The 15079-nt window shown below is 36.5% G+C and overlaps 1 protein-coding gene across 1 annotated transcript; it reads left to right on the plus strand.

Moving 5' to 3' along the window:
- Nucleotides 1–261: 261 nt before the first annotated feature.
- On the plus strand, nucleotides 262–3911 carry LOC139130614 (pentraxin-related protein PTX3-like). Its single transcript, XM_070696364.1, has 2 exons — nucleotides 262–721; nucleotides 3847–3911. The coding sequence occupies exons 1-2, from the start codon at nucleotides 262–264 to the stop codon at nucleotides 3909–3911; spliced, it is 525 nt and encodes a 174-aa protein (XP_070552465.1).
- The last annotated feature ends 11168 nt before the right edge of the window (nucleotides 3912–15079 follow it).

A 15079-nucleotide genomic window follows, 5' to 3' on the forward strand; every position in this document is an offset into this window, starting at 1 on the left:
ATGTTCGACTTAAACGTTGACATGTCGCCTCATTCAATAAGCGGTAATGGGTACCAAATCCTACATTAGGCATCGTGGCGGGTTAAATAACATGAAATAAGTCAACTAAGGGTTAGAACATACAAGTACGCTTTCTTTTAAAGAGCAAAATCACGGCTAACTGTTATTTCATAATTTTCAGGTCACCTTGCTGATAAAGAATTGTCGTTTCCAGAAGTGTCAAATACGTCCCACGTGGAATATTGTGGCACAATTCCCAATATGACGGAAGTTTCAATTTGTACGTGGGTCAGAATACCAAATCCAATGATACCGCATATCTACACGTTTGTATCATATGCAACAGAATTTGATGTTAACGTGATGCGCTTTGAGAACCTATATGCCGGTAGCTACACATTATTTGCTATTATTACGGGGAGGCAGTTCACGTTCCTTGAAGAGCCTGGTTTTGATACGTGGACCTTTTGGTGTTTTACTTGGAGCATGAATCCCGAGCATTACCTGCTGTATCTCAACGCAGCTGCTGTGTTTACTGTTGACGTGCCGGGCAACCCTAGTAATATAATGATTGAGGGAGGCGGGGTTCTGATACTTGGACAGGAACAAGGCGAACTTGGAAATAGTTTCAATGAACTCAAATCCTTTCAGGGCAGTATAACGGAATTTCATCTTTGGAATCGTTTCATCAGGGAGCAAGAGATAAGAATACTCATGGAAGGTACATGTGCAATAGGATACCAAGATGCTATTATATCTTGGAAATATTCGTCTTTTATATTTGTCAGTATTATCGAGATCGACAATGGCACTCGAAATACAACATGTAAGTGAACCCGCATTTTCTTTAAATAGTATTTAATTGTTATGAATTGAGTGACTGACTTCAAATAATTTGCATTTTAAATATAACTTTGAGAAAAGCTGAGAAACGTTTCTTGAAAGGAATTAATGTCTGTACCACTCGTTCAATATGAACTCCTAATCATCGCTTAATGAAGTCGAAAAACCGCAGATATTATGATATCAAATTAATTTAAGCAATCGTTATCATTCAATGTAAGTAAATAACCAGGTCTAAGCAACAATAAATTAAAAAAAAACAACGAAACAAAAAAACACTGAAAAAACCAATAGTGCAATCTCGAACCACTAGTTAAGTTGTGATACCAAGTGTCCGGAATGGGTAATAATACCCTGCTAGTATGCTACACCCGTTAAGATTGAACTACAGTAACAAAGTGATTGTGTGGTAATTCAGCTAGCTGCCCAAGTACTGGTGTCAGTCATAGCCAGGAACACTGTCTCTCATCATTTTAGTAACATATTGTCATATTTAGATATAAGATCTCCATATTTACTATAGAACTTCTTAAATGATCTAGCCAACCTATTTTGCGAAAATCCCTGTCTCACTAGCTTTAAGATTGAAAAGCTATGTTTCACTCGATGTCATCATATGAATAACAAGATCTGCAGTATCTCAGTAGTTATGAAATGTATACGGCATAAGTTTGACCCGGCGATTGAATACAGTGTCTTCATTCGGGGTTCGAACCCACAACATACGGCACCCAGTCACCTAGCGGAGAAGCAACAGACAGAATCCTTTTTGTCACACAACTTAGAGTGTGCAATATATTTTGTCAAATGTATAAGGGAAGTTCAAGGTATGACGCTGAGCTCCCACTTTCTGTTTTCTTTTATTTCTAATTCATCTGGATAGATGTGATGGAGGTAATTAGAATTACCAGCATTGTTCAAACTAATCAGATCATCGATATATCTATGGGTGTTATTAAAAGGTTTTGCAACTCTCATACACCCATGACTATTAGGAGACTGCACGAACTCAGCTTCATATGAATAGAAAAACAAGTTTGCAAGAAGCGGTGCACAGTTTACCCCGATACGAATGCCTAAATTTTGTCATGAATAATGACGATTCTGAGTAATTTGTCACGTTTCCCTATTTTCGAGCAATTGTATGAATCTTATCAAGGATTTTCCTCCTCTATGCAATTGATGACGTCAACTGCCATCTTGTGAGCGCACCTATGCCCACGCACTGATGACGTCATCTGCCATCTCAGGCGCGTGCCTATGCGTATTCACCGTGAAATCACTTGCCTTTTAAGGATACTCTTTAAGCCCTCAGAATGGCTATACAGTGTTTCAAATGCTGATCGCTTACTGGCTACAGAGATCATTGAGCGTGGGGGCATCCGTATTTCTGGGAGCCGCCATTACCGGAAGTTGGTAATGGCGGCTCCATGAAATGTTTAAGGAACGTGATCGACGAGACTGAACAAATTCTAAACCCTGTAAACAACAAGGTTAGTGTAGTATAGTGTTTAGTCTTCAGTAGTGATAAATCTGTACGACCAAATGCAGTACATATGAGGGATTTCACACCAACACGCCGTGCCCTGTGCGGCACGCCTATTTGGAACTCAATAGGGCCATCAACATTGTAGCGCTAGCGCTGAGCGAGGTCTCAGAAACCGAAAATCTACAATTTTGCAGCAACAATGTACCCGCACAAAAGTGAATGCGGCAGTTTGTCCCGATTTCCCTGGCTCGGGACAAAATACTCCGTCGAACATGTTTGTTGTGAGTTTGTACTGCTGCATACGAATGTTTGGTTTCGTTTTCTATTAGTGTCCTGTAGTATCATTGATGCCTAGCTATGTTTGTCAATGCATTATGCAATATTTTGTTTCGATGACGGCAATGCCCCTTTCTGTGTCAAATGGTTTGATGTTCATTGGTTATTTTTTTGAAAGTGTTTGAAGCACTGTTTTTTCAACGCGCAGTATGTTTTTGTTCGTGCCGTTGAATGGGAGGGTCATTATCTGAGGCTTTATCCTTTGAGATGCTTTTCTAATTTTGAGCTATGTTGTCATCATGAACCTCGCTACTTTTGTTTGAAACATTCAAGAAAGCTGCCATGTTGTCTAAAACTGTGCTTTGCAGTGGTGATATTGTCGGTTTTGTGTAGAGTTTCAATAATGAGAAAACGAATTCTAACGTCTGACTTGCCAGAGGGTCGACAGGAAACTATGAGAAGAGCCACTCAGACCAACTAGGTATAAGTTTACAAATAGGTGTCAAACACATTGGAATAATTCAACATTTGATGAAATCATTGGACGGGTCTTATGCCAAATTCGCAAAGTTTGCAGTGGACTTTGGGTTTGAGTGGAACTAGAAGATCTAATTCAGCCAGCGTACATGTCACAACAGCAAGCAAGCAATGAGTCCACACCTTTTCTGGTTTCGCGTAGCACTGGGCACGGCAATAATTTCGAAGTACGATGTACTTGTAATCGGAGGACAAATTATTCAAGCAAGCAGTTACACAAATGTTTCGAAGAAAGGCAATCTTTGTATAACAGAGAAGCTATCAATAACTAATGTATATGAGTCGAGCCTGTTAAATAAATGTTATGAGATAGTTTCCTATACCCTCCACGAAATAAATTTTTATTTGTCAAATTTCCATCCAACAACTGCAATCACTAGTAGTGATTGCAATTGCAACCTGCTCCCGATTGAGCGGTGATATCAAGTTGTGATCCTCGATAATAAAAATTTTCTTATAATATGTTCAACTTCCTGCAGAGTCTCTGTATATGACATTCTTTAGACAATGATAATTTATCTTTACTTGTTGGCTTACTTTTTTTCAAGTACTCTCTTTTTAATATGAAAAGTATTTTCATTGTTAATTTTTATCGACATTGTCAAATGATGTTATTTTTGACATAACGATTTCTGTTCTAATTTAACGATCACAAAATCATTCTCACAGTATCGTGTTAACAAATTATTTCTTCCTTGCAGCTTATGTGAATAAATCTCCATATGGCGGCTATTGTCAAGTCAACCAAGGCAAAGAAGGTGGGTAATGGAAGTATAGCTGCTAAGATTAATGCATTTGTCCTCGCATAAAGCGTCTATAAAATCACCTAAATTATGCAATTCTTGACTATTTACGATTATCACATAACTTTTACCAGTTGCAGTCAAGTATCAAATTAAGTTGAAAACATTGCAACTTATAAAGGGAAAATTGTATGCTTGACACCGTTGTATTGATTATAAAGTATAGGTATAAAAAGACAACAAACTCCGAGTGTTAGAACTTATTCACATCTCCTCCTTCTAAAATAACCCCTTTGCACTCTTGTTTTCCCTTTGCTCCCTTACCCGTTGATTCCTTTCTTTCATTGTGCTGCCTTTCCCATTGATTTAAGGTTACATGCGCACCTATGAACAGAATGTGAAAGGATTATATTATCACTTTCTGTGCGTTCTTATGATGTCGTTTTGCATTCGCAATAATATATAATCTGAAATATTCACTTCTCTTATTCACTTCTAGTGCATTTTACGCTTTCATAAGGTACATAGTGTTGCTCAATTATCAGTTTACCCAGCAAATATTGCAGACTTTCTAAAGGCATTCTTCTTTCATGCAAACTGGTTCTGTTATTTGACATGCAATATTTATAGTAAGGTTTATTATATGACTGACGGCCGTTAGATATGAATGAAACATGAACTTAAAGTTCAAGTTCATCAGGAAGAGCAAATTCCATTAACTCTTTTTTTTGAGTGAAGTAAATCTCATGAAGAGACCATGTTGGGATTTCGAAATGTTACAATAAGGAATGATATATCACCTTTTTCACTTTAAGGGGGCGCTGCGCCTAACATAGCCCATTTTGCTTAAATCACTTTTTCGCAAATATTAATTCAATTTTGATTAATTTTTTAACCCAAGATTTAAAAATTGGTTGGGTTCACCTTTAATCTTGTCAAGCAGATGTAAGTTGCGTGATACAGATGTGTTAATTTATGCAAATGTATGCAAATCACCCTATTTTCTGGCTTCTTTTTCCTCCCAATTTCAAAATTTCTAAAGCATTTAATTCCACTCCGGCTGGGTCAAATTTTTCTGAAATTTTCACATTATGTTCTTTACATGCAACGACAATTTTGTTTGGCAATAAATTTCTTACATTTTGAATAACAACAATCATTTTAATTATGCTAATCATGATTTATTCACTTTTTCAGTGTCAGTCTTTCAACTTTTGCCATTTTAGAATGAGGTTAGATAATACAATATAAAATAATGGTTTTTTCCCTAATATAATCGTCTTTCAAGTGAAATATTACATTTCAGAAAATAGCGTCAAGTTATTGATTTAAATTGATTTCTATCAATAATACCAAAATTGAAGTTTTTACCCCAAATTTACACTCACTTCATCTTTCGAGTAAACTACTGCTACCATACTAAACTTTAGAGTTTCTACTTTTTGAAAATATATAGTATGAGGGGTTTCCTTGTCATATTTGATGAGAAATATTGCTTTGAAAAAAACTGTATTGGCAACATGCAGCTCCACCTTAAATTAACGATAAACCGATATCCAAAACGGATAAAAATGTGTTTCTCGATCGGCAAATGCGATTTGATTAATTTTTCAAATCATTGTTTTTATTTAGCTATTATATTGGCAACTGTTGATCTACGTGTTGACAACGTTGGTTATAGGGAGTCCGGATGACATTTTGTAACATCCGATAGATAGGTAGAATAAGGTAGAATAAATGTTTTAACAATCGTTTCGGTGCCAATGCTTCATTATTTAATCCATGAGGTTCATTCGATGAAGTTGTAGAATAACCCAAATATCAAATAAAATGAACATGTTTTCGTATCAGAAGAGAATGGTTAAGTCCGTGTGTTTTACTCTTGTGGTAGGTTCAATTCACTCGAGAGAGATTCACGTGGCATGCTTTGATTGGCGAGATGAAGGCAACTTAGAAACGTGTCCAGAAACGAGGAAAGACACGAATAACAATACATTCGGACTGACCTATGAACTCAGGATCCGTGACAAGTTTTCTAACAACATCGGACAGCTTGTTTACAACACCTCGAGTTCATCTTTCCCGATGTTGAGACTATCGAGCGGGAAATGGGAAAGTAATTTCACTTTTGAATTACTTATGAAAATTGTTGATATGTATGGTGAACACGAAGAGTACATTATATATGTGCAGGTAAGATAAACCGTGCTTCATGGAGTTCTTTCATACAGAGACATATTTTCTTTCGTGCAATATTTAAAAGTTTTGTTCCTTAATAATCATGAACGTTTAAAAAGACGCACTCATTCATTCTTTCTTTACTTTTACAATTGTGCTGTCAATGGTACACAAAAGCTTATATATTCCATGTGAAATTTGTCTTCCATAGATTACCACGGTCCTTGATATCAATATCTATTTTTCAAAACAGCTTGCTTTTAAAACTTTCCTATACATTTATATTTTGTTCAGGTCTATAATTTGTCATCATTGAGTGCAGTTAAAGCGAATGAAATTATTCGTAATTTAGAAGTTGAAATAGAGTCACTTGATGTCAATACTACCGACACCGTTGTTGTCCTGAATAAGATTTACAGCGTTGCCGAAATCATTAACGGATTGTCACAGGTTAGTTTGGCTGATTTACTTGTTGACATTGGTGTATTTATATGAACGTAGGCTACAACTGTGTATTCTTCATTTGTCCTGCCTGCTACAGTGCTGAAACATATTTTTGAACACGCAAACAAGGTTTTCACAATTTTGTGCGGAACGATGTTTGTGTTATCAATTCCAACATGGCAGGTAATGCTGAACATAAATTACTCCTTTATTCTAGCATAAACAACAGCTTAACTACAGTCTAGTGGACTTCAGTGTACTATCCCTCGTCTGAAACATGCAACCATTAAGATACACAAAGTTTCCGTACATAGCATTCCGACAGTGACAAGATTGTGATGAAAAAATTGTGATCAAATTGTAATCATTTTGAAACCTCAACACGCACACCACAATGAGTAGCGTATCAACGTATCAGCGTGTTGTCTCTGCTTACAATTAGTCAGGACTGATTAAGTCGAATGGTCTGAGACATTTAAACATCCGCTGAGGATCTTTATCAATAGCTGGTCAGTGAATATACATTCTTTCGCGATCGTCATGTAAATGTAAATGTTTTGCAGGAAGTCTACTTTCCTTAAAGTTCCATTAGCTGTATCTTCTTGCGATTTTTCCGTTAGTTTTGATTGAAATGATCACTGGCTCATGTTGAACAGCCTGTCAAATAACAGAGAATCGCATATTATTCGGAAACATTACGTGCCCTACAACTAAATAACATGTGATTTTTCAAAGAAATTTCAATTTTTGTCCGGACAGAAATACAAACTCTGTTGACACGCGGATTGCAACGTAGGCATTCTTCTGCACCTGCACGAGCCATTTACAGCAATTTCAAAATAAATATTCATTACTTATGCCCGGCACTTACGTCGTAGTCCATTGTCCGAGCTCGTTGCGTAGCCAGATGTCTGGCAATCCACGACGCAATGTTGTTTTGATCCCGCAATAAACGTGAACTTGTACATCTGGCGTGATCGCGGCGTCACCATATTACTCCCCAGCACGCTGAGCATGCCAGACGTCAACAAACGAGTTCGGAAGGGCAACACGTTTGAACAAAAATTAGCAGTTTTATGTGGCTATAACATCACTAATCATGTTTGTTTCTTCGTAAAACAACATTTTGCAATAAATATGAGCCTCCAACATGGAATCTTCCGAGGTAAAAAATGGTCAAAAGTTACAAATAATGGCCCTTTAAATCAATACATCCCAGCACAATATCGACCTTTATTTTTCCCTTTCGTGCGCTAAACTGCCAGCCGGCCTACTTTAGTGGATGGTGCGCTAAACTGCCAGCCGGCCTACTTTTAGTGGATTTTGGCATCGCACACATATATTCTAAGGGGAAACTTAATGATTTGTGGAAAATGTTAGTTAATTTCCGTCTGGTGCATAGTACGATTATGAGAGAAAGAAGAGATTCATTTAATGAACGATGCAAGCTACTTATATCCTACGGACTACAAAACACATAACAACTCTTATGTGTAAAGCAGAATGGGCTTTCATTCAAATATTTGCTAGCGACCCTCAGTTTTTACTTTATAATAAAGATTGTGAAAAGAATCTTCCCGGCAAGTATGAGCAAACGTGTAAAACTTTCCTTTTCTAGGCACACTGAAGGGGTCCTCTAGTGATTACGTTGAAAGACAAGCATGTGAAGAGTTGAGTGATTAGATAGGATGCCCTAGAAACTAAAGATGACTTTTGTTCTATCTGACAAACTCTCTCTTAGATACAGGGTATTGTCTGCAATTCAGATCTTATAAGTTGCGCATTGAAATGTTGTACATTTTGCATTCAAATTATAAAAAAAAAACCCGGGGAAACAAGGGCACAACCTGATGCTCCGACTCGGACAAATATTACGAATACATAACAAGGGAGATAAGGATATGGTCATTGCTCTTTAAAGAACACTCAAGCCAATGTTATCCTAGTCTGTGCAATTATGTTCAATCATGTTGTATAATCGCCGTAGAACTATGCATTTATGGATTATATAACGACTTTTTGTAGTCAGTAAACAGTTAAAACATCTATACGATATTATTATCAGACATCTTTTCCTGCGCAACGGGTACGCACAGCGCATTACAATTTAATAAGGTAAATCTATCTATATATGGTAAAAACATTGTTTTATTGTCCCATTCATGTTCGTCGTAATTATCAGACAAGACAAACATCCTTAGATTTGTGACAGAAAAGCGTATTGCAATACTCTCGAGCGATAAGGCCGTGCGAACCGAATGCACTTCGCATTACAATGACGTAATAAAAGCCGGCGGCTTAATTGTCAGTTACAATACATATTCAGAGTCAAATCGGCGAAAAAGAGATCAAAGGGGAAAACGTAACACCTGGTGTTTAACCTACTTTTAGCAAGTTTAACATTTTCGGCAAAATATTCGTTGATAATTTGAAGAAAAATTGAATTGGTGTTACAAATTTGTCCCGAAACGAATAAAAGAAAAAAGTTTACCTATCACAACTCTGATCCACCTACTACCGAAAAAGGAACAAGCATCCATAGGTAGGCATTGTATTCAGCAGTTATATTTCATGAAAGATAGATGAATGCGAGGACTACAATTGTGAGTAAAGTTAGGGATTTACACCCTCTCTGCTTGATATATAGCCTTGTTTATTAATATATTCTTGGGCAATACGGTATCGAGCTCTCTCCTCCCCGGTATTGATTGATTGATTATTGATTGATGAAATCTATTTATTTATTTATGTGCCAATCTTTCTGTCTTGCTGTCTGCGTTTCAGTCTGCCTCTCAGTCTGTCTGTTTACGTACGTCTGCATGAGTCCTCCTGTGTATAATCTTCAGATAGATACACAAATGAAACACAAACACAGAAACCCCTCTCACCTGTCTAACGCCCTATTCTCTTTGTATACACCTTTGTTCATCTCGTACGATTAGAAGCGAATCGCTTTCCGATTGCATTTTGCTGTAATGTTAAAAGACGGCACTTCTGTTCATTTCAGCACAAGAGCTGTTCCAGACCAATGCGTAGGTCCCAATTTCCGTTGCGTTGAAGTGCTGTCTTAATTGTGCCCTGAAAATATTTATTTTAGAACTAATCATTTTTCGGACGTCGGATGTAATGACGTTTATTCATCTAGAGTACAAACACAATGTTCATTTTGCTAATCAATCATTATTTGCAGTTCAAAATGTAATATTTACAACGTCAACTATTACTTGTACATTAAAGTCATTTTCAGAAATGGTGCTTACGACAAAGGAAAAACAGTACACTTCATAAACTTGTTGACCACTGTTTACAATGCAAGTAATATTTGAACAAACAAATTAAAGAAACTAAGTGACCTTATTACTATATTACAGAAAATTTAACAAACAATATGTTCACGCCATATTGTATCCTTCATAAGTACACACATACCACTTTACTGTAGTAACGTATAGGAAAAATTCATCAGGGCAGTAAACCCATTTTTGCATTCTCTAAACCTAGTTTACTGTCCATGTTAAACAGTACAATCGTCAACAGACTCCAACGAACTTGTCGGAGTTCTCCAAGTCCTCTCAATATCAACTTACTCGACAAAACTTTATATGGAATGTTAATTACCTCGCCAACACAAATGTCTCATTGAACACACAGTGCGAAACACAAACACAGAAAACTCGAGTCATCTGGTATTTTACTCTTTGAATGCACCATAAAATATTAATATGATTAATCAGAAAATTCTGTAATATTTGAATTTGCTTTATGTCAACATACAGTACGTCCTTTCGTTGTATGTATCAAAATATTTGGTTTAACTAGGAGAGCATGATCTTGTATTGTAACATTTATTTCATCCTTAACATCATTTTCGAGATGAATATGTCAACCTTAATTCATTCATATTTAATCATATTCCCAGCTGTATGTTGATTTCATGTCACGATCTGCGTAAAACAAACACGCTTAATAGTTTTATATTATACTCCATCGACCTTAGTTCATCCATAAATAATTTCATTGCGAGCGTAATGACGATTCCATGTGTTCCGCGTTAAAAAAGAACACTAGATATTTTCTCTGTTGTAAGGTAAACCCATAAGGCATATATAACCAGTATTTTATTTCTCTATCGCGGAATCAAACTCCTTGTCATCCACTGTGACTGTGACGATTATTTGGAGACCACGGTTCAAAGAAAGTCCATTTCTACGACAAAAGAGAGAATCGAATTTTCTTGCCAACACAAAATTGTAATTGAGCTCACATCTAGAAACCAAACAAAGTAACTCCTTCAACCTGACAACAACCCAAATTGACACATCTCATTATTTAGAACAAACAGTATTGGAAAGACTTTATGATTACAACACAGAACACTCTTTTCTCCTAGGTTTTAATTCTTCTGTTTGAATCTAAATTGAAGAGATCGAGAAATTATGACTAAAGTACGTCATTGATGATGGTGTACTGTAAAAATTAACAGTGCTGACTGAGAAAATGAAACACGACGACAGATACTAGAATTGAAAGTTTTGTATTTTAATAAAAAATGGTATACAAACGCGCAAAGCTGTCGCCATTTCTAAGATCATCTCTACATCTAAAGCTATAGGTCAATTTTCTCACTTTCAGTGTATCTTTCGAGGATGTGAGACGTAATGCTTATTCTGTTCATTATGATACCATTATCGGACTAGGACTTGATCATATTATGAGGGGCCAGAGCCGACTGGGCGTGGGCCCCTACTGGTTTTCTTCAATTCCTCTTGTTCTTGTTCTGGTTCTTGTTCTTCTTCTTCTTCTTCACCTTCTCCTTCAATCAAAGACATTCTCCATGAAGCCCCTTTTTATAATAACTGTGTTAGTTTCTCAAATTCTCATCATAACACTTTATCAGTGCTGGCATTACAAAAGTTGGCGATCTTGTTGACTCTTTACAGAAACTTGGCACTCCCCAAGCCAGTTTAAAAACGTTGTTTCTATTCATTCGAATAGAATTTTATAAACATAGTCAAGACATCGGTTGATTCCATCCCCTGTGATTGGAAAAACAAAATTGATTAAAGAGTGCCATTCACATCCAAGATATTGATAATCACGAAGGTCAACCGGAATTTGCGACTATGCCTGACTCAGGTCTGTAAAAATAGCGGACGCTAGACGCGTCTTTACGCGTTCAAAATGTACATGTCGGTGTTCAAATTTGAACAGTTAGTGTTCATATTGTTAACACCAGTGTTCATATTATTAACAATGATGTTCTATACCTGAACACGTAGTGTTAACAACTATCTCCTTCAAGTGTTCAAAAACTCAGCATCACAGAAAAATTACAATACTGTGAAACAATTACCAATCTTTTGTGTTTTTTACTTTACAATGGCTATATTAACTTTACTACTGCCTCGCTGTCCGGCGTACGTACACGGATTTCGGTGTAACGAATTTCACAATAAGTGGAAAATATTTCCGGTCTACAATTGCTGAAAGCATGTATTTTCTAAAAAAAGGAAGTATGAAAAATAATTTTACACGTTTATTTCGGGTTGAAATTTTGAAATTTTGAAAAGAAAATCAAAAAACCACCATGAACGTTTTAATTTTAACATCGGCGTGCACGAGGCGTTCTACTTCTTAACACTTGGTGTTCAAGTTTGGTGCCTTTTCTTATCCCATGATGCATTAAAACGGAAGTTGCGACATTTTTCTTGTAAGCGCACGCTGAAGTCGTGATCGTGCGAAATCAAGACCAGAAAGGGTAAGTTACCTCTCCAAAATATTACAAGGTATTGGATTTTGAAGCATCTGTATTATTATCCTTCGAAATTAATTGTATTGTACTTTGAAAAAGCTTAACTACGTGAAGAAACCTTTATTTCTTTCAGTGGCTGGTGGACCATACACTAGCTGTGAATACGCAGCAGTGTTTTGGGCCATGGGGTATCGATCGCACTCGGGTCAAGGGTCATCACTGGAGCGATGACCCTTGACCCGAGCCGATCGATATGCCGCATTACCGCTGCGTAATCACAGCTAACACATGCATGTCTTTTAGTAACCACAATCGCATGTAAATTTAAAACTTTAGTTAAACATCGAAGAATATTGTTTTAGCATATGAGAGTTGTCTTTGCTTTTACTTTTCATCAGTTGATGACACGAAGAAGCCAATATTTTGTAACATTGACGAAAAGAGGCACTGTATACAAAAGTCATTGTCTTTCATTTGAAGTCTCATGTCGCCATATTATCTATTGTTGCATTATTTTCAGGATGTGAAAAGTTGGATGAACGTGAAATCGAAGAGTTATTACAGAAGCTATTGGTACAGAAATTGAAGAATATGATTGTACACATAGCTGTCTGGAAACAAGCTTGAGAACCTCAGTTCATCTCTGATGTAGATTTGAACTTTCGAGGGTTAGTAACTGAATTGATAAGTTTCTGTATTTTTCTTATGAATTTATCTGAGCTATGTCCAGAACGCTATGATTAACTAAATGTTACTGGAGAATAAGCTTTCAAATACTTGTAGTCGCCCTTATCAGATACAATGGTGGAATGAAGAATTAAAGCAGAAAGCCACAGAAAATTCACAGTGAAAAATGTACACTCTAAATTTCGGAATTTTCTGAAATTTCCACTCTGAATTTTCTGTCGCTTTCTGCTTCAAATCTTCATTGCACCCTGGCATCTGATGAAGGAGACTTCACGTCTTTGAAGGCTTATGCCAGTAACATTTAGTTGATCATAGCCTGCTACCAAATCTTTGATTATTTTATATTTTAGATCAAGACGTCTTTTGTTCTCGGTTTGTTACTGATTTTAGCTTTGCTGTTAAGGACGCAGACCGTATATCATAGGTGAATGTGTGGCATCATTCTCAAATGTTTACATCCCAAGCGTTTTCTTCAAAACGGCCAGTACGATTCATTTAATATTTGGAGTACAGGTTTCCGGAGATTTTCCTAATCATATATCTACAAGTTATGATGAAATACACAAAATTGTATTTTGAGACATTAAAGACATTTCAGACATTTTTAAGAAATAAGAATTATCAAAATGTGATATATTCAAGTAAGCCAAATTTTTAGCTTTTTCAAACAGATGTTTTCGTACGTTTTTGCAAGTTTGAACAAATAACGTAATCCACAATAAGTAAATCCTGTTTTGTCACTACTTTGTTCATATTGTTTGAAAACGATCTACAGTGTTTATGGGGATTTTCTTTTGTTTATGTTTTGATAGGAAGGTGTTAATTAGCGTTGGTGTTTTCCTCTGACAAACTTTACAAAGTGGCCATATGGCCACTTTGTAAAGTTTGTCAGAGGAAAACACCAACGGTGTTTATGTGCCTAATTGACACTAAATAATTGTATTTTACTAAAGGAATTTTTGTGTATTTTTAAATAAAATAATTTCACTGAATATAAGTGGTCTGTTTTGTTATTTCCAGGCTTGAACACCCCATGAACGCCCGAAATTAAAGGTGTTCAACAAGTGCATATCATGTGTTCTAACCTTTAACACACTTATCGTTGAACGGCGTCCATGCGTTCAAAAGTGTTACAGCCCTTTGAACGCGTAATTGCGTTCAATTTTTTGAACGCATTTCATGTGCAACGTATGTTCAGATATGGAACACATGGTGTTCAATATAATGTCTGATGAACACGAAGTGTTCAAAATCTGCACACGTGTGATAAAAAATTGAACATTGGTTGAACACGTAGTGTTAAATTTCTGAACGTCTAGACGCGTTCAAAAAGTGTTACAAAAAGGCGTTTAATTGGTGTTCTATCCTTTAACACTTAACTTTACTATGCCTGACTCAGGTCTGTTTTGATGAAACGGCCCCTTCGGCTGAACAAGATTCGATAGATAATGTAAGTTAGTGGTTTTGCCCAAATACCCCCTTTCGGGATGCCATCATTGACTGAGTAGTTGGGTTGAAAGCTAAGCTCACAGACCCCTCTATTGTTTTTCTCTTTTTGTGAACAGTTTTTTAAAAGTGGTGTGAGAAGTCAAAGGGTTTGATGTGAGGATCCAAGAAATGCACTTGCGGTTTATTCTTTATTGATCCATTCGTTGACATGATCTGGGAACAACTGCCTGCAAGGTGTGACTTCTTTCTGACCGATGTTAATGTGCGATGCACAGTAATTTATCGGCCAACTGAATACTAAAAATTAACAGATTTGTTCATCATGGTATTTCTGTAGCTCAGCGTGCCAGATAGGAATGGTGAGACAAATACTTTGCCTACTATATAATTTGGCTTGCCTGATGGCTGTATTGTTTGCATCTGGAACTGCATGAAAATCGAGTGTCGAAGTTGAGGTCAAAAGATCCAAATATGTATTTAAATTATCACAATCTAGTGTGAAAGAATCAATCTCTAAAGGCTTCGCGACCTTGAGGCTGTATAATAAACCTCATCAATTTGAGTACGATCCATGTCTTTTTCGTAAACGTTGTGAGAGTTGAATTCTGGTGTCTGTACTTGAATTATTAAACCAACTGTGGGTAAATTACCATTGCAATGCTCAAGTCAATATCGTGAAGA

Source organism: Ptychodera flava, chromosome 4 (assembly GCF_041260155.1).
Source record: "Ptychodera flava strain L36383 chromosome 4, AS_Pfla_20210202, whole genome shotgun sequence".
Lineage (NCBI taxonomy): Eukaryota > Metazoa > Hemichordata > Enteropneusta > Ptychoderidae > Ptychodera > Ptychodera flava.

Bases quoted from the DNA above. Each gene is read 5' to 3' on its own strand.
- LOC139130614 (XM_070696364.1), top strand. From the start codon at position 262: ATGACGGAAGTTTCAATTTGTACGTGGGTCAGAATACCAAATCCAATG. The intron at 722-3,846 runs GTACATGTGCAA...TCTTCCTTGCAG, and splicing joins GATAAGAATACTCATGGAAG to CTTATGTGAATAAATCTCCA.